The sequence below is a fragment of the Salvelinus namaycush genome, chromosome 27 (assembly GCF_016432855.1).
Source record: "Salvelinus namaycush isolate Seneca chromosome 27, SaNama_1.0, whole genome shotgun sequence".
NCBI lineage: Eukaryota > Metazoa > Chordata > Actinopteri > Salmoniformes > Salmonidae > Salvelinus > Salvelinus namaycush.
Window position 1 is genome coordinate 39,343,346 of NC_052333.1, and position 23,759 is coordinate 39,367,104.

General features: G+C 40.8%; 1 protein-coding gene and 1 pseudogene across 2 annotated transcripts; both read left to right on the top strand.

The window, feature by feature from the left end:
* The first annotated feature begins 1,663 nt into the window (after positions 1–1,663).
* Positions 1,664–21,586, top strand: pbxip1a (pre-B-cell leukemia homeobox interacting protein 1a). 2 transcript variants are annotated; one of them, XM_038965919.1, is made up of 10 exons: positions 1,664–1,864; positions 2,832–2,947; positions 3,381–3,462; positions 3,636–3,709; positions 3,891–4,440; positions 5,670–5,897; positions 7,994–8,031; positions 12,894–12,986; positions 13,737–13,917; positions 18,652–21,586. In XM_038965919.1, exons 2-10 carry the CDS (start codon positions 2,870–2,872, stop codon positions 19,701–19,703), a joined length of 2,376 nt encoding a protein of 791 aa, XP_038821847.1. In that variant the 5' UTR covers positions 1,664–1,864; positions 2,832–2,869; the 3' UTR covers positions 19,704–21,586. The 2 variants fall into 2 exon arrangements, with proteins under 2 accessions (XP_038821847.1, XP_038821848.1); XM_038965920.1 differs by lacking the exon at positions 1,664–1,864 and adding an exon at positions 1,915–2,128.
* Positions 21,587–22,673: 1,087 nt separating this feature from the next.
* Positions 22,674–23,421, top strand: LOC120022126 (annotated as a pseudogene).
* Positions 23,422–23,759: the final 338 nt, after the last annotated feature.

Sequence of the window (23,759 nt, forward strand, 5' to 3'; positions counted from 1 at the left end):
GACCGCTCCTCTGTGTCATACATCCGGGACAGTGCGTCTGCCTTAGCATTCTGGGAACCTGGTCTGTAGGACAGGGTGAAAACAAAACGGGTAAGAACATGGCAACCTTGCCTGGCGAGGGTTCAGTCTCCTCGCAGCCCGGATGTACTCCAGATTGCGGTGGTCAGTCCAGATGAGAAAAGGGTGTTTAGCCCCCTCAAGCCAATGTCTCCACGCCTTCAGAGCCTTGACAACAGCCAATAGCTCCCGGTCCCCCACATCATAGTTTCGCTCTGCCGGGCTGAGCTTCTTCGAAAAGAAAGCACAGGGGCGGAGCTTTGGTGGCGTACCCGAGCGCTGAGAGAGCACGGCTCCTATCTCAGCCTCGGACGCATCCACCTCCACTATGAACGCCAAAGAGGGATCCGGATGAGCCAGCACGGGAGCCGAGGTAAACAGAGCCCTCAGGTGACCAATGTGTAACTCTGTGTTGTTGTATGTGTCGAATTGCTATGCTTTATCTTGGCCAGGTCGCAGTTGCAAATGAGAACTTGTTCTCAACTAGCCTACCTGGTTAAATAAAGGTGAAATAAAAAAATAAAAATACATGTATCCTCTAATTCTATATTTTTACAGAAGAACTTAGGAGCCCATGCTCTCTGTGTCTATTCGCTCTCTGTGTCACAATGTTTAGCACATTTTTGTTATTTTAGCTGCTTAATTTGATTCACAACATCACTATAGAAGGCCTAGATTTAACCTAGATGTACCCTTATTTTCATCCAATTTTAACTTGATTATTACTTCTCTGTGGTATAGTGTAGTAGGCTACAGTGTAGTTACATTTTAACATAGACATTGTCGTTGAGGGGATTCAATCATTTTAAAGTAGTCAACTTTAAAACTTTGTGTTGGGAGCAATCATCCAATGCAAAAAAGATAATTGACCACTTTAAATGGAGATAGCCTCAATGACGCTGCCCATGCTGTCATCCTCTATTTTTCTATATGGCTTGCTGTTAAAACTGTGTTTCTGCCCTCTTATTGGCTAGAATGGTCCCACCTGATCTCTCTTCCTCCCTCCTGCCTTCCATCTTTAAGGACATGTATTTCCATTTTTAGAGCGCTCAAAAGACTATCTTGTCAATATAATAGACAATCTTTGACTGTAGTAATGTATGGTATAAAATGATACCATTAGTGCCCCCTCAGAAAGTATCAGATGCATAACTTCTGTGTTAAAAAAAAAAGACAATTATATACAAGCATAATATAGGTTTTCTTAATTTAGTAAATGTGCATTCAATATTTAAGGTTTTATTAAAGTGGTCAAATGTGGTTTAGGATGAAGATTTAAGGGTTACAATAAATTACAATAGGCCTATAGGTGTCCAACACAGACAGAGACAAAACTGTACGGTTTATTTTAGAATCTGACGAAAGTGGGAAGCAATGGTAGAACAGATGGGCAATCCCATGCAACAGGGTTGAAGTCAGGCGGGAAGTCCCGACAAATATAGCTCAGTACAGACGTGTCAATGTACGGCTGGTTAAAGATGCCTCCCCTCCGGTATATAATGTGCACATGCAAGCATCTTATCAGTGAAAGAAGGGGTCTGTATCCATTACCTGACACCAATTTCACCTGCGCGCGTCAATCAAGTCGTTTTCGTTACACAACACATCACTTTGGTTGGTTGTTCTTTTTAAGGGAGGTAACGCAAACGGCCATATTGACATCCCATTGGAAAACACAGTGCAGCATCGGAGTGACGCAGCTTGGAATTCCCAAATTTCCGATGATCACGACCGGAATGCTGTCTGTAAAATAAAATTTCGAGAACTATCGGAGCTTAAACGGCGAAATTGAAGTGAAATAAGCGGGGTAAGAATATGCTATTTACATGTATTTTATTATTTAGGGGAAAGTATTGTGTGTGTGTGGTCAACCCGTTGCTATTGTACGCGGAAGCGAGTGCTTAAATGTGGGAGTGATTGCATGCAGCCTTTGTTTACCATGGGAAGTTGAACAAAGTATGCTACATATCGTCTTCAAACATTTGTTTTCAGTGAATTTGCCGTCATGACTTCTACTCTTACTTCACCTCACTTCTCACAGGAGCAAACCGATAATTCACACGACTGAAATGTAAGACTCGGGCAAAAAAGAGAACATGTCGCCTGGGTTTGTCAAAGATGAACACACAGCTCTGATTTTGTTAGCTACCTTTAACAACTAGCCTCCAGCCTCATTGCCATCTGGATCTGACATTTCTAGGTCGTATCTGAGCGGCACAGAAGTATAGAAACAATTGAGTCTACAGTGTGAGGCCCTAACCAAGCAATAATGAGGGTCCGTCTTTCTTTAAAATAGGCACTTACTCTATCGCGATTCGTTCAATGTTTGTCACTTATCAGTTGTCTCAATTTAAGTTGAAATAATGTAGTTTATTTGACTAATTTTAGGGTTTATAGGCTGTTGCGTATGCTACAGATTATAATTATTGCAACTGGAGCAAGAAGGTAGGCTATGCAGCATTTCTCCATTTTTCTATTAATGTCAGATTCTTCACTGTAGGTGAACAATTTGGTGTAATATGATCTCTGATACAATGTTGGTTTGAAAAGCACTTTTCCAATACACTGGCATTATATTTTATTCTCTACTAATACTTTATTATGCCTATATGAATTGAATTTGTGCAAATGCATGATGAGAACCCAGTGCAAGTAGACCACAGTCCTACTGGCCTATATGTAGATACTGCAGACATTGTGAAACCACTGAGTTATTATTGGGTAATTCATAATTACATATTTGTTACAAGTGAGTGAATCTCTGTTCTCTGCAGAATAAGTTGTAGTTTCTGTGCTGAGCCTCAAGGGGGCGATGTCTGATAACAGCAGCAGCACAGGCAGCAGCCGCAGCGGATCCTTGACCACCAGTTGGACCATGCTGTCCCCAGAGGTAAGATAGGTTGGTACAGGGTGTCAATGGTGTGCCAACCAGACCTGCGTTTCAAATACTTAAATCAATTCAAATACTTTATATGTGCCTGTTTGAGCTTGCCTGGCAAAAACCCTAAAACTGCAAACACTGCCCATCTGGCACTCCAGGCAGATTCAAACAAATGCTGAAAGTAATTAAAATCCAGGTCTGGTGCCAACACCGTGCCAACTGTAATGACAAGAAAATAGGCTGATCACCTCAACACAGTATTGGATGTCAGGTTAGTATTCAATGTAAGTTTTATATTACTTTTCCACTTTACCCACAATGTGTGTCTGTGGCAGTGTGAATGATTAAATGAATGAATGGTGAGGTGAATAGATAACGGTTTAGTTGAGAATGCTATGCCCTCTAATGAGATCATAATAACCTACTGCCTTCTACATTTCAGGAAGCTGCTGAAATTGTTGATCCTGTGGATGATGGGACTGAGAGTCTTTGTGATGTCCCTAGTCTGTCAGAGGAAGTCGCAGGTACCTGGGCTCTCTCACACCAATACGGTTTCCCTATACTTTCTGTGTGGAGTATTGTGTTATTGTCCTAATGTATGGATGTTGCATAATGAACTTGTGGATGTAATTTATTATTCAATGTGTTATGTCAATGTTATGTTATTAATGTGTTAACATTGTTAATTCTGTTCCAGGGGCCACTGTGGAGTCTAAGCCGAGTGACCCGGAGACTCCAATAGAAACAGTGTTGTCAGAGGAGGGCCAACAGGTCTGTACTGTGAATCCCTGATGAACACACTTCTTTCTGAGGGTATCATTCTCACCGCATAATCTTTCATAATACAAAGTTAAAAATGGTGTCTTATGTTATATGGCATATGTCTATAGTTATAACTCATTATTACCAATGACTATTAAGGTTTGTGCTTTCATTCTCCACTGATTCCCAGGTTTGCCAGGAAATGGCTCCTGATACCTGTGAGGGCCCTGCCCCCTCCAGACCTACCCTGTTAAGCCAATCCCCGACTAGCGGTGTGCCCCTTGACCATGACCTGGAGAGTCAACCTGAGCCCCCCATCATCCATTCTATGGTAACCAGCTCCCCCACTGACAATGAGCAACTCGCTGCCATGCCCTTTGTCACTCATGTCGACCTGGTTGTGCCATTGGATGCATCCTTCACAGAACCACCCCCCTCAGAGGTTGAGCCTGAGTTATGCCCCGTCCCTGAGAGCTCTCCTCTTGATACCCACACTGATACAGGCCCTGTACCTGAGCGTATTGCCCCTAGTGCTGAACATGACATAAGCATTCACACAGAGACTCCCACCCCAACGGGCCCCCCATCTGACACTGATATTGGCCCTGCCCCAGAAAGCCCAGCCCCTGATAGTCCTCCTCCAGATACCATTGGTTCAGAGGATGCAGCACAAGAGCCATCACTGGAAACGGGGGAGACAGAATTGCCTGAAAAAGTGACTGATATACCAAAGGAAAAAGGTATGGATGTGTACACTAGATTGGAAATCAGGAAACATCTTCTGAGATATGACATACAATTAACACTAGAACTGCTGGCTTTCTCAGCCTACAAGTACCCGCTAGAGAACACAGTCGAGTCCCTTTAAGCCTACACATCAGATTCACCTACTGTGCTGTAATCAACCTAAATGACTACCTTTTGTATAAAAATAATTATTTGATTGAATGTAGAAATGTCTTAAGAATATTTTGATTATTTGTATACTGTATATTTTGAAGTACATAACATGCACAATACCAGTCAAAAGTTTGGACACCTACTCATTCAAGAGTTTTTCGACATTCTAGAATAATAGTGAAGACCTCAACTATGAAATTACACATGGTATCGTGTAGTAACCAAAAAGTGTTTAACACTTGTTTGGTTACTACATGATTCCATATGTGTTATTTCATAGTTTTGATGTCTTCACTATTATTCTACAATGTAGAAAATAGTAAAAATAAAGAAAAACCCTTGCATGAGTAGGTGTGTCCAAACGTCTGACTGGTACTGTATGTATTATTCTACAAAGGCCTACTTCAACACTGTAGTCTTTTTATTGCAAGAAAATGTCATAAATTGTATCCATTTTATTTGTACATTCGATGAGTAATGGTAGGTAATATAATCAATTCAAAGAAATGATAAAATATGAATTCTTACAAATGCATAATAATACATATGAATGCTTACAAATGTTTGTTTTTTAAATAATAAAAAATGGAAATGTATTTTTTTATTTTCTTCTCAAAGGCATTTGTGTCGACTGGTTTCCACGTTAAGAGTAACGTGAAGCATTTTTTTATTTTGGCTCTATACTCTGGATTTGAATTCACATCCAGTCAAAATAATTTGGCAACACTTGAAAAATATTGCAAACAGAAATGTAAAAGAAAGCTAACATCTGATAAAGACCTCACATTGTCATCGCCATAGTGGATTTCAGGCTCAATATCCGACTCCAGTTCATCCAAATTCAAATGTCAGTGACTGTTGGATTATGGCGGTTCTATTGTTAACGCACTTCAACGCAGATACAAAAACAACATTTGTTAGAATTCCACAGAAGAAAAATCTACATTCAGAGCATTCTACCATCTAATACTTTTGCATAAGTAGTTTCAATACCTTTAGTGCATGATTAGTATTTTTTTTCTCTGCATATTATCAATCTTTCTGCTCATATTCTCTCTCATTCTCCTAGAATCTCCCAGTAGCTTTGACTTTGGAAGAGCTGACACGAGTACTGAGGAAGGAAATGGTCTGAGGAGGAGAAATGTGGCACCAACAATGACATCGGAGGAGGATGATGATGATGAGGAGGTGGAGTTCAAACTGGCAGAGAGGAAAGGGGGGAAGAAGGGCTTTTCTATGAACACATGCATTGTGGCATCCCTGGTCCTGCTCTGTCTAGGGTCCCTCTTCCTCTCCGGTAAGTTCAGCCTGAACCAGGTTTTGTTAGTTACATTTTTTTTTTTTTCCCCTTATGGAATGGACAGTTAAATTCACAGTGGCTCAACAATGCTTCATTATTTTGATCTATATAAAGTCTGGTTTCCTCACATTTTGTGTTACTAAGTGGGATTCAAATGTATGTCATTTTGTCAACAAAATACTCGAAGGAGAAACTATATAAAATTATAAACTATATTTAAAATATTAATGACAAAATTAAAACTCTAATATACCTTGATTAGATAAGTATTCACCCCCCCCCCCCCCCCCCCCCCCCCGAGTCAATACATGTTAACACCTTTTGGCAGTGATTACAGCTGTAAGTCTCATAAGAGCTTTGCACACCTGTATTGTGCAGTATTTGCCCATTTTTATTATTTTTTAAATTCTTCAAGCTTTGTCAAGGTGTTGGGGATCATGGCTGGACAGAAATGTAATTCTTGCCATAGATTTTCAAGCAAATTTAAGTCAAAACTAACTTGGCTGCTCAGGAACATTCACTGTCTTCATGGTAAGCAAGCAACTCCAGTGTAGATTTGGCTTTGTGTTGTAGATAATTGTCCAGCTAAAAGGTGAATTATTCTCCCAGTGTCTGGTGTAAAACAGACTGAAGCCGGTTTTGTCAGTGCTTAGCGCCATCCCGTTTGCAAAAATTGTAGCGTTTTTTAGGATGAAAACAATGTCAAGCATACCCATAACACGATGCAGCCACCACCATGGTTGAAAATAGAGGGAGTTACTCAGTGATGTTGGATTTGCCCCAAATATAAGGCTTTGGATTCAGGCCAAAAAGTGTATTCCTTCGCTGTGTTTTTTTGCAGTATTACTTTAGAGCCTTGTTGCATTCATATTCTGTATATTTTTCTTTTCACTCTGTCATTTAGGTTATTATCCTAAGTTATCTCCCATCACAGCCATTGAAGCAGTTTTAAAATCACCAGTGGCGTCATGGTGACATCCCTAGGCAGTTTCCTTCCTGTCCAACAGCTCAGTTCAGAGGGACGACTGCATCTTTGATGTGTCTGGGTGGTTTAATACTGCCTGGAAGGCCAGCATCCGAGTCGCCTCTTCACTGTTTACGTTGACTGGTTTTGTGGGTACTATTTAATGAAGCTGCCAGTTGAGGACTTGTGAGGCGTCTGTTTCTCAAACTAGACACTAATGTACTTATCCTCTTGCTCAGTTGTGCACCGGGGCCTCCCACTCTTTCTATTCTGGTTAGAGCCAGTTTGCTCTGTTCTATGAAGGGAGTAGTACACAGCGTTGTATGTGATCTTCAGTTTCTTGGCAATTTCTCGCATGGAATAGACTTCATTTCTCAGAACAAGAATAGACTGACAAGTTTCAGAAGAAGGATCTTTGTTTCTGGCATTTGTGAGCCTGTAATCTAACCCACAAATGCTGATGCTCCAGATACTCAACTAGTCTAAAGAAGGCCTGTTTTATTGCTTCTTTAATTAGAACAACAGTTTTCAGCTGTGTTAACATAATTGCAAAAGGGTTTTCTAATGATCAATTAACCTTTTAAAATGATAAACCTGGATTAGCTAACACCGTGCCATTGGAACACAGGAGTGATGGTTGCTGATCATGGGCCTCTGTACACCTATGTAGATATTCTGTTTCCAGCTACAATAGTCATTTACAACATGAACAATGTCTACGCTGTATTTTCTGATCAATTTTATGTTATTTTAATGGACAAAATGTGTTTCTTTCCAAAACAAGGACATTTCTAAATGACCCCGAACTTTTTTGAGTGTGATTTAAAAAAAACTTGTTGGGTGTAGCCTTTCTATTGACTTTGTAATCATCTGCAGTCGTCATTGCAGCAGGGAGTTCTTTCGTCCTGCAGAGGACTTGGTGTAACACAACTGTAAATGTGTTAATGATTTGAAAACTGAAATTAGACCAGTTGAGAGAGCTGACAAATTACACTTCAAGATCATTAATGCAATACAGACTGCAATGGCATCAGTGTTTTTATTTTGGAAATAAACGATTTAGTCATGTGGCTTTTTAATATACGTTACAAAAGTTTGGAAAATGTTGTATTGTTTTCTTTTTTGACAGACGACTCGGATGAGCTGAGTGTGGCAGAACAAAACCAGGTCTGTTCCTCTATCCTACTTCCTACCTTTCAACAATGTTGTATTGGGGTGGAAGTTAAAGGAATTGGACAAACAGAGATAAGAATGTGTAATAGAATGATATTAAAGGGGCAATCTGCTGTTCAAACAACAACAAAGCGACCACGCTGCCACTGTTTTGGTAAATGGCTGAGGGATGAGGCTGGGGAAATGTAACTTTTAAATTCATACGCAAAGCTATGGACTCAAGGACGGACCATCCATGAGATCCAAATTATAGTTTTACCCATCTTTTACGGCTATACAGTATTTACAATTTTACATTGGTGTATAACAAACTTATATTTTGGGTTCTGATGGGGTATGAAGCATTTGTTATATTTTTAAAAAAATCTATGGGTGTATATTTCATTTAAAAGTCAAGAAATTGATGTACCAATGGCAGATTGACCCTTTAAATCAGTAATTAACATCTTCCTTATTAGACTAAACTTTTATAAGATATGCATAGTTCCAATCTTTGCTTTACGCTGTTTGCTCATACACAGTTGAAGTCGGAAGTTTACATACACCTTAGCCAAATACATTTTCAACTCCATTTTTCACAATTCCTGACATTTAATCCTAGTAAAAATCCCCTGTTTTATGTCAGTTAGGATCACCACTTTATTTTAAGACTGAAATGTCAGAATAATAGTAGAGAATGATTTTATTTCAGCTTTTATTTCTTTCATCACATTCCCAGTGGGTCAGAGGTTTACATACACTCAATTAGTATTTGGTAGCATTGCCTTTTAAATTGTTTAGCTTGGGTCAAATGTGTCGGGTAGCCTTCCACAAGCTTCCCACCATAAGTTGGGTGAATTTTGGCCCATTCCTCCTGACAGAGCTGGTGTAACCGAGTCAGGTTTGTAGGCCTCCTTGCTCGCACACGCTTTTTCAGTTCGGCCCACAAAGGACTTTGTTGTCCTTAACCTCTCTGGGATATGTGGGACGCTAGCAGGGCGCCAAATTCAAAACAACAGAAATCCCATAATTAAAATTCCTCAAACATACAAGTATTATACACCATTTTAAAGATAAACTTCTTGTAAATCCAGCCATAGTGTCCGATTTCAAATAGGCGTTACGGCGAAAGCACACCAAACGATTGTTAGGTCAGCACCTAGTCACAGAAAACCATACAGCCATTTTCCAGCCAAGGAGAGGGCTCAAGTCAGAAATAGCGATTAAATTAATCACTAACCTTTGATCTTCATCAGATGGCACTCACAGGACTTCATGTTACACAATAAATGTGTGTTTTGTTCGATAAAGTTAATCTTTATGTCCAAAAACCTCATTTGAAATTGGTGTTTTATGTTCAGAAATGCATTGTCTCAAACAAACATCTGGTGAAAGTGCAGAGAGCCACATCAAATTACAGAAACACTCATAATAAACATTGATAAAAGATACAAGTGTTATGCATGGAATTATAGATAGACTTCTCCTTAATGCAAACGCTGTCAGATTTCAAAAAGGCTTTACGGTGAAAGCACACCTTGCGATTGTTAGGTCAGCACCTAGCCACAGAAAAACATACAGCCATTTTCCAACGAAGGAGAGGTGTCAAATAGCATTATAAATATTCACTTACCTTTGATCTTCATCGGAATGCACTCCCAGGAATCCCAGTTCCACAATAAATGTTTGTTTTGTTCGATAAAGTCCATTTATGTCCAAATACCTCCTTTTTGTTTGCGCGTTTAGCCCAGTAATCCAAATGCTCAATGCGCGATCGCTTAGTTCAGTTAGTAGAAACATGTCAAACAATGTATAGAATCAATCTTTAGGATGTTTTTATCATAAATCTTCAATAATGTTTCAACCGGACAATTCCTTTGTCTTTAGAAAGGAAAAGGAACGCAGCTAACTCTCACGGGGACTGAGCTCATGGCATTCTGCCAGACACCTGACTCAAACAGCTGTTATTCTCTCCCCCTTCACAGTAGAAGCCTGAAACAAGGTTCTAAAGACTGTTGACATCTATTGGAAGCCTTAGGGAGTGCAATATGACCCCATAGACACTATATTCGATAGGTTATGACTTGAAAAACTACAAACGTCCGATTTCCCACTTCCTGGTTGGATTTTTTTCTCAGGTTTTTGCATGCCATATGAGTTCTGTTATACTCAGACATCATTCAAACAGTTTTAGAAACTTCAGAGTGTTTTCTATTAAAATCTACTAATTATATGCATATTCTAGCTTTGGGCCTGAGTAGCAGGCAGTTTTAAGCCATTTTGCCACAACTTTGAAAGTATGCTTGGGGTCATTGTCCAAATGGACGACCCATTTGCAACCAAGCTTTAACTTCCTGACTGATGTCTTGATGCTGCTTCAATATATCCACATAATATTCCTGCCTCATTATGCCATCTATTTTGTGAAGTGCACCAGTCCCTCCTGCAATAAAGCACCCCCACAACATGATGCTGCCACCCCCGTGCTTCACGGTTGGGATGGTGTTCTTCGGCTTGCCAGCCTCCCCCCTTTTCCTCAACATAACAATGGGCATTATGGCCAAACAGTTCTATTTTTGTTTCATCAGACCAGAGGACATTTCTCCCAAAAGTATGATCTTTGTCCCCATGAGCAGTTGCAAACCGTAGTCTGGCTTTTTTATGTCGGTTTTGGAGCAGTGACTTCTTCCTTGCTGAGCGGCCTTTCAGGTTATGTCGATATAGGAACTTTTGTACCTGTTTCCTCCAGAATCTTCACAAGGTCCTTTGCTGTTGTTCTGGGATTGATTGATTTGCACTGCTTGCGCCAAAGTACGTTCTTCTGTAGGAGACAGAACGCGTCTTCTTCCTGAGCGATATGACGGCTGCGTGGTCCCATGGTGTTTATACTTGCATACTATTGTTTGTACAGATGAACATGGTACCTTCAGGCGTTTGGAAATTGCTCCCAAGGATGAACCAGACTTGTGGAGGTCTACAATTTTTTGCTGATATCTTTTGATTTTCCTATGATGTCAAGCAAAGAGGCACTGAGTTTGAAGGTAGGCCTTGCAATATATCCACAGGTACACCTCCAATTGACTCAAATGATGTCAATTAGCCTATCAGAAGCTTCTAAAGCATGACAATTTTCTGGAATTTTCCAAGCTGTTTAAAGGCACAGTCAACTTAGTGTATGTAAACTTCTGACCCACTGGAATTGTGATACAGTGAAATAATCTGTCTAAACAATTGTTGGAAAAATTACTTGTCATGCACAAAGTAGATGTCTGAACCGACTTTCCAAAACTAGTTTGTTAACAAGAAATTTGTGGAGTGGTTGAAAAATGAGTTTTAAAGACTCCAACCTAGTGTATGTAAACTTCCGACTTCAACTGTATATAACTACTGTGTTGATTGTATATAATGCTGAGTTGTTGATTATATTGTGTTGTGAATTTACAAGATATGCTTAGGTACAATGTTTGGATACCTCCATTTCAAGGGTTTTTAATATTTTCTGCATTGTAGAATAATAGTGAAGACATCAAAACTATGAAGTAACACATGGAATAATCTAATAACCAAATAAGTGTTAAACAAATCAAAGTATCCACCCTTTGCAGTGATGACAGCTTTGCACACTCTTGGCATTCTCTCAACCAGCTTTATAAGGAATGCTTTTCCAACAGTCTTGAAGGAGTTCCCACATATGCTGAGCACTTGTTGGCTGCTTTTCCTTCACTCTGCAGTCCAACTCATCCCAAACCATCTCAATTGGGTTGGTGGTTGTGGAGGCCAGGTCATCTGATGCAGCACTCCATCACTCTCCATGGTCAAATAGCCTTTACACAGCCTGGATGTGCTGGTTATGTGCCTTGAATTCTAAATAAATCAGTGTCACCAGCAAAGCACCATCACACCACCTCCATGCTTCATAGTGGGAACCTCACATGCAGAGATCATCCGTTCACCGACTCTGCGTCTCACAAAGACATGGCGGTTGGAACCAAAATCTCAAATTTGGACTCATCAGACCAAAGGACAGATTTCCACTGGTCTAATGTCCATTGCTCATGTTTCTTGGCCTAAACAAAGTCTCTTCTTATTGGTGTCCTTTTTAGTGGTTTCTTTGCAGCAATTTGACCATGAAGGCCTGATTTTTACGCAGTCTCCTCCTGAACAGTTGATGTTGATGTCTGTTATTTGAACCCTGAAGCATTTATTTGGTCTGCAATTTCTGAGGCTGGTAACTAAACTTATCCTCTGCAGCAGAGGTAACTCTGGGGCTTCCTTTCCTGTGGCGGTCCTCATGAGAGCCAGTTTCATCATAGCGCATGGTGCTTTTTGCGACTGCACTTGAAGAAACTTTCGATGTTCTTAATTTTCCGAATTCCCTGACCTTCATGTCTTGAAGTAATGATGGACTGTCGTTTCTCTTTGCTTATTTGAGCTGCTGTTGCCATAATATGGACATGGACTTTTGACCAAATAGGGCTTTCTGCTGTATACCACCCCTACCTTGTCACAACAACTGATTGGCTCAAACGCATTAAGAAGGAAAGAAATTCCTCAAATTAACTTTTAACCAGGCACACCTGCTAATTGAAATGCATTCCAGGTGACTACCTCATGAAGCTGGTTGAGAGAATGCCAAGTGTGCAAAGCTGTCAAGGCAAAGGATAGCTACTTTGAAGAATATAAAATATATTTGGATTTGTTTCACACTTTTTTGGGTTACTACATGATTTCATAGTATTGATGTCGTCACTATTCTACAATTTAGAAAATAGTAAAAATCTAAACCCCATGAATGAATAGGTGTGTCCAAACTTTTGACTGGTACTGTATATAGTGCTGTGTTGTTGATTGTCTGTGATTTGTATTCTGCTGCACAGGACTGGCTAAACGATCCTCAGAAGATGAAGGCGCTTTTGGACAAACTGACACAAGAAAATCATCAAATCTCCCAGTTAGAAACACAGCTCCAGGTCAGCCCATGAACCATATTATTTTGGAGTGGCTGCGGATCCAACTTTTTCGGGATCTTCAGTCCACTGGACTAAAAGATCCATTGCTTCCCAACGCTTCTGCGTATGTGTGGATCACAATCTGAGCATGTGTATATTCTCTACTTTATGCACAGGGAACAGGCTACTCAAGCGAATGGTGCTTGTTTAATAAAGTTAGATCAAACTGAATTAATGTCTGCAATATCACAGTATTCTACATTTCATAATTACTATTATATTTGGTTTTGTTATGTAATTACTGTGATCATTATGTGATCTTGCAGACGATAATTCAGTTTTGATCTAACTTTTATTAAGCAAGCACCATTCGCCTGAGTACTCTGTTTTCTGCTTGTAAAGGAGGGAATATACACGTGCAGAACGTGAGCCGCACAAATCAAATTTTATTGGTCACATACACATATTTAGCAGATGTTATTGCGGGTGTAGGAACACAAGCATTTTGCTAGCTCCAACAGTGCAGTAGTAGCTAACAATACACACATCTAAAAGTAAAAGAATTGGAATAAAGAAATATATAAATATTAGGACGAGCAATGTCTGAGTGGCACGAGCATACTTGGAAGCGTCGGATCTTTGGACTAAAAGATCCCGAAAAAGTCGGATCCACAGCTACGGCCTAATTATTTTAAATTTTTAAGAAATATTTTTTGAATCCTTATTATGTCCTACCTTTTCTAAAGAACTTTTCCCCCCTCTCTGTTATAGGCCCATAAAGAAGAACTTGACTCAGCACTAAATGCAGGATCAGCAACGGGTAATGAAAACAGAAAAGGAGATCTGGAGCAAGAAAATACTTTGAAAGAAGAGCTGTCATCCCTGCCTGGCCTGAAGGAGGAGCTGGAGTTGCTGAGGGCCAGAGTGACCGAACTGTCCCAACTCACTGCAGGTACAGTATTTTCATCTCACTGTGAATTCCTTAATGATTCATTCGTGCCTTTCTTCCACTGCTCATATATTCATTCGTTTGATAATGTACAGTCGTGGCCAAAAGTTTTGAATGACACATATTCATTTTCAGTCTGCTGCCTCAATTTGTATGATGGCAATTTGCATATAATCCAGAATGTTATGAAGAGTGATCGGATGAATTGCAATTAATTGCAAAGTCACTTTTTGCCATGCAAATGAACTGAATCCCCAAAAAACATTTCCACTGCATTTCAGCCCTGCCACAAAAGGACCAGCTGACATGTCAGTGATCCTCTCGTTAACGGGATTTCATCCATAACGGGATCGTTTTGACAACAGCCAGTGAAAGTGCAGGGCGCCAAATTCAAAGAGAAATCTCATAATTAAAATTCCTCAAACATACAAGTATTATACACCATTTTAAAGATAAACTTGTTGTTAATCCCACCACAGTGTCCGATTTCAAAAAGGCTTTACGACGAAAGCATACCATGCGATTATGTTAGGTCAGCACCTAGTCACAGAAAAACAGCCATTTTTCCAGCCAAAGAGAGGAGTCACAAAAAGCTGAAATAAAGATAAAATTAATCACTAACCTTTAATGATCTTCATCAGATGACACTCATAGGACTTCATGTTACACAATACATGTCATATTTATATCCTAAAATCTCAGTTTACATTGGCGCGTTATGTTCAGTAATGTTTTGCTTCCAAAACATCTGATTTTACAGAGAGCCACGTCAATTTACAGAAATACTCATAAATGTTGATGAAAATACAAGTGTTATACATGGAATTAAAGATATACTTCTCCTTAATGCAACCGCTGTGTCAGATTTCAAAAAAGCTTTACGGAAAAAGCACACCATGCAATAATCTGAGTACAGCGCTCAGGCACCAAAACAAGCCATACAGATACCCGCCATGTTGTGGAGTCAACAGAAGTCAGAAATGGCATTATAAATATTCACTTACCTTTGATCTTCATCGGAATGCACTCCCAGGAATCCCAGTTCCACAATAAATGTTTGTTTTGTTCGATAAAGTCTATAATTTATGTCCAAATACCTCCTTTTTGTTCGCGTTTAGTTCACAAATCCAAATTCATGAGGCGCAGGCACACTTAGTCCAGACAAAGTCAAAAAGTTCCATTACAGTTTGTAGAAACATGTCAAACAACCGGACAATTCCTTTGTCTTTAGAAATGAAAAAGAACAGAGCTCGCTCTCATGGCCGCGCGCCTGACTTGGCTCATGGCATTCTGCCAGACCCCTTAGTCAAACAGCTCTTATTCGCTCCCCCTTCACAGTAGAAGCCTGAAACAAGGTTCTAAAGACTGTTGACATCTAGTGGAAGCCTTAGTGTAAATTTGGTCCGATTGCACTTCCTATGTTGGATAGGCAAAGACTTGAAAACCTACAAACCTCAGATTTCCCACTTCCTGGTTGGATTTTTTCTCTGGTTTTTGCCTGCCATATGAGTTCTGTTATACTCAGACACCATTCAAACAGTTTTAGAAACTTCAGTGTTTTCTATCCAAATCTACTAATTATATGCATATCTTAGCTTCTGGGCCTGAGTAGCAGGCAGTTTACTCTGGGCACCTTATTCATCCAAGCTACTCAATACTGCCCCCCATCCATAAGAAGTTAACACAGGTGTGAGTGTTGACGAGGACAAGGCTGGAGATCACTCTGTCATGCTGATTGAGTTCGAATAACAGACTGGAAGCTTCAAAAGGAGGGTGATGGTTGGAATCATTGTTCTTCCTTTGTCAACCATGGTTACCGGCAAGGAAACACGTGCCGTCATTATTGCTTTGCACAAAAAGGGCTTCACAGGCAAGGATATTGCTGCCAGTAAGATTGCACCTAAATCAACCATTTATCGGATCATCAAGGAGAGCGGTTCAATTGTTGTGAAGAAGGCTTCAGGGCGCCCAAGAAAGTCCAACAAGCGCCAGGCCCGTCTCCTAAAGTTGATTCAGCTGCGGGATCGGGGCACCACCAGTACAGAGCTTGCTCAGGAATGGCAGCAGGCAGGTGTGAGTGCATCTGCACGCACAGTGAGGCGAAGACTTTTGGAGGATGGCCTGGTGTCAAGAAGGGCAGCAAAGAAGCCACTTCTCTCCAGGAAAAACATCAGGGATAGACTGATATTCTGCAAAAGGTACAGGGATTGGACTGCTGAGGACTGGGGTAAAGTCATTTTCTCTGATGAATCCCCTTTCCGATTGTTTGGGGCATCTGGAAAAAAGCTTGTCCGGGGAAGACCAGGTGAGCGCTACCATCAGTCCTGTGTCATGCCAACAGTAAAGCATCCTGAGACCATTCATGTGTGGGGTTGCTTCTCAGCCAAGGGAGTGGGCTCACTCACACTTTTGCCTAAGAACACAGCCATGAATAAAGAATGGTACCAACACATCCTCCGAGAGCAACTTCTCCCAACCATCTACGAATAGTTTGGTGACGAACAATGCCTTTTCCAGCATGATGGAGCACCTTGTCAAAAGTGATAACTAAGTGGCTCGGGGAACAAAACATCAATATTTTGGGTCCATGGCCAGGGAGCTCCCCAGACCTTATTCCCATTGAGAACTTGTGGTCAATCCTCAAGAGGCGTGTGGACAAACAAAAACCCACCAACTCCAAGCATTGATTATGTAAGAATGGGCTGCCATCAGTCAGGATGTGACAGCATGCCAGGGCGGATTGCAGAGATCTTGAAAGAAGGGTCAACAATGCAAATATTGACTCTGCATCAACTTCATGTAATTGTCAATAAAAGCCTTTGACACTTATGAAATGCTTGTAATTATACTTCAGTATTCCATAGTAACATCTGACAAAAATATCTAAAGACATTGAAACAGCAAACTTTGAACATTTATATTTGCGTCATTCTCTAAACTTTTAGCCACGACTGTATACATGGAAGTCAATATTTTTGGTAAATTTGAATAATAATGCACTCGGAGCTCCCAAGTGGCGCTGCGGTCTAAGGCACTGCGTCTCAGTGCTAGAGTCGTCACTACAGATCCTGGTTCGATTCCAGGCTGTATCACAACCGGCCGTGATTGGGAGTCCCATAGGGCGGCTCACAATTGGCCCAGCGCCGTCCAGGTTAGAGTTTCGCCGGGGTAGGAGTCATTGTAAATAAGAATTTGTTCTTAACTGACTTGTCTAGTTAAATAAAGGTTAAATGTAAGGAAGAAAACAAATGAAATTCCAATGACTTCTCAATAAGCTGAAAGTTTTTTATTCAAATCAATTCATGAATTGAATGCCTTCAATTTGAGTTTACCCCCTGATCAAAGTGAACTGTATGGTTCAGTTTAGGTTTTATTACTGCTGTAAATCTCTGCTTCAACATGCATGTAACATGCATGTAACAATCATATGAGCTGTTTTAGAATACTCCATACTAACTGTACTATTTGTGACTTGAATTGAGTATATAGTATGCTTATTGGTCATAGTATGGATGTAGTTAGTATGCTGAAAGTTTGCGGATGTCGTACTAAATTTGCCAAAATATAAAGTATACACGCTGAGGACACTATCTGTACTTTAGGGCCCATAATGCAATTCTTCAGGAAATGGGCGTGCTTCACATCGTTTTCAGATTTGAATAAAATGGCGGAAAATATGCAGCCAAAGTACAACAAGAGCGGATAGAAATGCATTGCTTTAACTAATTATGACAAATGTTAAGAAAATGTTGAGCAATGTAATAAAGTAATGACTTTTCAAATAAGTTACCTTACACGTTATGTTGGCTGACAATTTGTTAGCTATGCTGTCCTTACGAACCACATAGCATACCATTACACTATGTACCGGTATGTTAGCTAGCTACCTAACATTAGTTGGCTACTTGTACATCAAACTTGCCAGTATAGCATATAGTTAATATCTAACTACCCAACGTTTATTGACTTGATTATTCCCGTCATTCTTCGCTTAGCAAAATGGTGTAGTCGTTGTGCGTTCTCAATGGGCATTCGGGTGCTTTCGTAAATTCGCTCTGGATATCTACTCAGATTTGAGCACTCTCGTCTGCGTGTACCAGAGCGCAGAATGATGCATTTACGAGAGCTCAACACCCGTTGAATATGGCCAGTGTCTGTAACCGTTGGCAACAATTTAATTACGCTTTTTTGCCAACAGCACAGTTAGTCTCCAATGCTCTGGATAACATAAACTGCCTAACCAGCTCTGTTAAGGCGAGTAAAATGGTCATAGTGGTCTCTTTTTTTCTGGAAGTAGCTAGCAAGCTAGCCAACGTTAGCTTAGGTGTTTGACAGTTGTAAGGTCAGAACGGCTCACATCAACCCTACTCCTCAGCCCGAGCGTCCAGTGTGCGCTCCGAGAGTGAAACGCTCTGAGTCTACGAGCACACTCTAGCACTCCAGATTGAATTTAACACCCGTAAAAAGAAAAGTTGTAAAATGTCTAACTAGTCATTTGTTATGCTAACTAGCTAGCAAGAGGTTGCATAGCAACAGCACCAACTTCCAGTAGACAGGCGAAGAGCTAGTACACTCAACTGAAAGGTTACCGTTTGTTTACAGTATACTAAAAGTATGTAGTGTGTGTATATACTCATTAAGTATACAGTATGTTAGTGTGGGTATTCAATCACAGCTCTGGTTTGGTAGCTGAATGCTCTGTAACTCACTGATTTGTTCTGATAATGTCTACCTCAGCCAACCGGGATACAGCCCCACCGCCCTCAAGCCCAACTCCATCACCTACTGGTCAACCTGGAATTAGCAACCAGAGTAGCACCACAGTAGTGCCCGAAAGGAGGAGTGACCTGAGAGAGGGGGCCAGGGTGAAGGAAGAGCTTCAGAGGCAGAAGGTGCTGTTGGAGGAAAGCAGGAAGAGACTGGAGGGGAGGAAGAAGGATGAAGGGTACCAGAAGAGGGTGAGGGAGAGCCTCGCTGAGATCCAGAGGAGGCTCAGTGAGCAGGTGGAGAAGATGGGGAGGAGTGAGGGCAAGAAAAAGCCATGGGAAAGCAGGAACAAGGATGGGAAAAAAGGCAAGGACAACAGCAAAGGCCACTGGAAAAAGGAAGAGAAGAAGGGAGAGAAGTACTGTAAACATGGCATGGAGGGCAGATGGAAGGAGAAAGATGAGAGAAAGGAGAGGGACTGGAAGGCTAACAAAGAAAACTCTCATAAAGAGGCCTGCAAGAAATCCCAGGATGAATGGGAGAAGGAGAAGAACGAGCGCAGGCTGGACAGGGATAAAAGAAAGCAGGAGAGGCCCTGGCAGTCCAGGAAAGACTACAAGAAAAAGTCCAATCATCACCATCAAGACTCCAACTATCAGGAGCAACATCAGCCCCATCAATATGAACACACCAGCTTCTGGAAGCACCAGGAAGAGAAACTTGGACGTAACGTTCGCCCCCTGGCGGGCTGCAGCAGTGTTGAGGACTGCGCTAGCCAGGAAGGGCTCTTTCCTGTGGAACTGTCTGAATTCGAGGAGTTGTTAGATGGCTACCTGAGCAAGCTGGAGAGGGCTACATCGGACAGCAAGGCCGAGATCCAGAAGCTGGCCGCCATGTTTTTCCGAGACGGTGTGTTCGTCCATGACAAAGTTCTCTTCAGTGACTTCGCTGAAGATGTGGCGGACATTTTAGAGGACATGGTGGACATTTTGGAGGTTGATGGGCAGGATGATGACGCCCTGGAGGAGGCGATGGAGGAGTTTGAGCGAGAAGCTTTGTGGAAGTTTGCAGCCACTACATAGATAAAAATAATCCAGAAGACAATGCAACATCAAGATACAGCAATGGTATTACATGGTGGTGTACAGCAGGTGTTTTAAGGGTTCCGGAACAAGGAGTGATCTTGCATCTCGTAAACATGTCCCTATCTCTGCATCTATAATTAGCTGAAATCGTTCTTGTCTTTTGGGACTCGGTCGTTACCTCCTTATGTCAGTTCATGTCATGTCTTCAATTCCAAGCCATACATGTTGACAGTTGTGTGGAGTTGATTTGAATATAGTGTTTGGCACTTGTAATGTCGCAGTTCAAGATCAAAACAGGATAAGATTCACAGCAATGTGAACTCGATGCTCCCACAACAACTCATTGCTGATCAGTCTCTCCTCTGTTGTCATCGTTAGGATCAGATCTAGTCGAACCGGTTCTGTATCGGCTCTGTTAGCTTCTGTTGTATCAGCTCTGCAAACATACAGTGCCGTGTAGGCGCTAGGCCCTTAGTGGTTGGTTTCTGTTTTTTTGCTAATTGTCTTACCATTTGAGTATAATGGTCGGTGAAAGCAGAACATTCTGGAACATTTTAATGAAAGCAGAAGGTGCCCTGCCAAGCCAGGACAGAGGCCCAGCTCTGCTGCCTCAATCGCTTTGGCACAAGTGGGAGTTCTTACTACTTATTCACACTGAGATCATGATTGTGGTGTCCTAACGTGGCAGGAATCGATTCTAATATAGCTCAGTACTATGCTGAGTTAGACATATTGATAAGGAGTGCAAAAACAAATTGGCAATTTTGACCCATCTGAACTATTGTTTTTGACACATTTTGATCAATCAATGGTATTTTCAATAAGCACTGTTATTGGTTGCATTTTCCTTTTTCTAGTTATTTTGATTACGGTGATGTAACCTGGAAAATATGTCTTTATGAGATTGTTTTAACTGATGTTTTGTCACGCAATGCCATTTACCTTGAGTTCATGCCAGATTTCAAAGTCAAGCTAAGTACGAGGTTATGACATTAGTACATATTAAAAGTAATGGTTGGGACTTTACAAGAGTTGAACCTGTACACATTTCTGGATGACTGTGTCCTTTGTTTTTATGTTTATCTGTTGTCACACTCACTGTATCAATTACATTAGGCTTTCAGGTTTTCATAGCTTTTTTGTGTTTTTTTAAAGAAAGATAAGACTAGTCCCTAATTTTGCTTAGCATTTTAACATCAAACCAACACTAGCTGTTCAAATGTCATATGTCCTTTTAAAGTATATAATGTGAAAGAAATTGCTTAAGTTTTATTTTGACGGTTTTGTTTCTGCCAGCTATGTGCCTTTATATAAGTCAATTTTCACACTTGGATTGACAGTGTTTGACAGACAACTAAATTGTTTTGCTTCTGTAAGCTTAAGAATTCAAACTATTTGTTAACTTGATTGGTTATGGTCCGGTTATTTTTTTTGGTCTTTTGTGAAGAGAAAAAAATGTAGGGGGTTACACCTTTTGTGAATTTAATTAGATCATAGTCATATTTGAGATGTTTTTGGTTGAATTTAAAACCTGTAAATGTAAATTCATTGTTCAAGCTTTTTGACCAAAGAAGTCTAGCGACGATGTGGATAAATACTTAAAATAATAAGAAACTTGAGAGGTTATAAACAAACTGCATAAAATGAGGAAATTCAGTTTTTTTTACTCTCCAAAATGCACATGATTACATGTGTAACAAAATGTTATTTTACAATGGACATATCCTTTCGATAATTTAGGAGTCAGGACGGTTCCAGTTTAGCATTTAATGAAATTGAGTTTAGCCGAATGAGTAATCGAGTCTCAGCAGCCGTCTCTCTTAGTGGGTATGTGTTGGACTTTTAAATTAAGATTACAATAAAAAATCTTCATCTTGAAAGATAATGTATGTTTATTTTCCTTTGTCCTAAAGGCTTGTTCACACTGGCAGTTTGAAGCTTGCTACATAACTTTTGAGTGACGGGAAGCGCGAGCACCACCAATCAGCCTGCACCAATGCGCTCACACCTGTCGTTACTATGACAAATAGCATAGCCATATCAGCAAATGACTGCTGTCTGAACACGCATATATACGATTTGGTCACTTGTTAACTTGCTGTTTGGACAATCAGTATTCTAAAATGAATTTGATTAACAACTGATTTGAGAATTTAGGCAGTGTGAACAAGGCTTAGGTCACTTACTCTACTGGCAGAGAAGGGGGAAGTACATAAATGTGTGGAATGAATCTTTTGTCGTGTCCACATTACTAGACAAAGGTATTTATGACACAGACTAATCCCTTGTAAGTAATAATGAAACTAAGAACCTCAAAGAAACATGCAAATGACGACACGTTCGTGTCCACACGTAACACACCCCCTTAGCACTGTATTTGCGTCCCACATGGCACCCTATTCCCTTTATAGTCCACTACTTTTGACCAGGGCCCTATACAAATGGCCTATACAGGGAATAGGGTGCCGTTGGGGACGTAACCTATTAGTGACTGAACCAGTGAGACTGGACAGATCCTGACCAGATAAGCTGATTAGTAAAACTGTCAGTAATGATGGATGTTTTCTGACCAACACTTTAAACCTGCAGAGGCTGTCATACCTATCATTTTACATCCCCCAAACACCTGGTCAGGCAGAGGCTCTAATACTGGGCCTCCGCACTAGGCCTAGCTACATAGTGAACAGGATGGAGACAAAAAAGGAAAGAGTGGAGAGACGAGACGATTCTCCACACCTGCTGGCTGCTGCAACCAGACCATACCTCACCAGGTGGGATGAAATATGACTGGTTTTCCTTTAATACTGTTTTGTCTTTCCTCTCTCAATCTGATTTCATGTCGTTTTCTGTTTTTTCATGATTTAGTTGCTGGCTTTATTTCAGTATCTCTACAATTGATAAAAAATGTAACATGGATAGACTTTATTTCTCATGTATTTGCAGTCAACTCCATATTGAATCAATACAATGGGCTCTGTCATCAATGTAGTTGTCTCCCAGTTCAAGACCTTTGCTGGGAATGATGGATCCTCAAACACCCTGAACAAAGAGTTCAGCAGCCTGGTGGTCTCAACTACCTGCTTTTGTCAAGGTAAATGGTCATAAGTAGTGCACTACATCGGGAATAGTGTACCATTTGGGATTTAGCCTTAGCCCTCTTTAGCACCCACTTAATACTTGGCATCATTTCGCAATACATTATTATCTAGAGCAGTGAGTGAGTGGCTGAATTACAGCCTGATAACAAGCATCCTATATGTGAGTGATTGCAGGCCTAATCCTTGTCTGTGTAATTTCTATTGCTCTCGGATGAGCTTGCATACCCAAACACGCACGCACCCAAAGTAGTGCGCTATATAGGGAATAGGATGCTTTTTGGGACGCAGTCACTGATATTTGCTCTGGCATAAACCTTCCATTTTATTCTGCAAAATGACACTGCAACCAAAGTTTGTCGAACTCCGACTCAGTGCCATATGATCTGCAGTATTCTTGACCATTAGATGGCAGAGTAGCCTTTCCATGCAACTCATTGCTAACCCAGTCTGGGCCTGAACGGGTCACTGTCCCCTCTTTCCTCTCTGATTGCCTGCAGAATACCAGCGATGCAGGCGCGATCGAGCAGCTCATGGGTTCGTTGGATGAAAACAACGACAGGGACTGACAGTTCTGGCAGCTGATTGGAAAACTTGCCAACAAGCAAGGGTGCTTTTAGCCAATAAAAAGATGTGTGGGATTCCGTTGGATGTGTATCAATGTGCAATTAAATGATCCTCTATGTAGCTGTGTGGCAAGCTTTTTATCTGAATTGATATGCACAATTCTTCAGTTGATAATTTTCTAAAGCAGGTGACCTTTGTCTTAACTCTCCTTCTGTTTTCTGTCTATTTTTGGTTCACTGACATCCATTACTCAGAGACGGACTGGCCATAGGGCAATTCTGGAAAATGCCAGATTAGCTGGTCCATCTTTAGCTCAGTGGGCCTGTCTAAATGGTGGATTGGAGGCCTAGAAGGGGGAAAATGGGCCTGCTCGTTGGAAATGCCGGGGGGG

What these genes read in the sequence shown, in the direction of transcription:
- pbxip1a (XM_038965919.1), top strand. Translation starts at nt 2,870, where the DNA reads ATGTCTGATAACAGCAGCAGCACAGGCAGCAGCCGCAGCGGATCCTTG. An exon ending in TGTCAGAGGAGGGCCAACAG is followed by an intron (nt 3,710 to 3,890) that starts GTCTGTACTGTG and finishes ACTGATTCCCAG; the next exon opens with GTTTGCCAGGAAATGGCTCC. An exon ending in GTGTGGCAGAACAAAACCAG is followed by an intron (nt 8,032 to 12,893) that starts GTCTGTTCCTCT and finishes TCTGCTGCACAG; the next exon opens with GACTGGCTAAACGATCCTCA.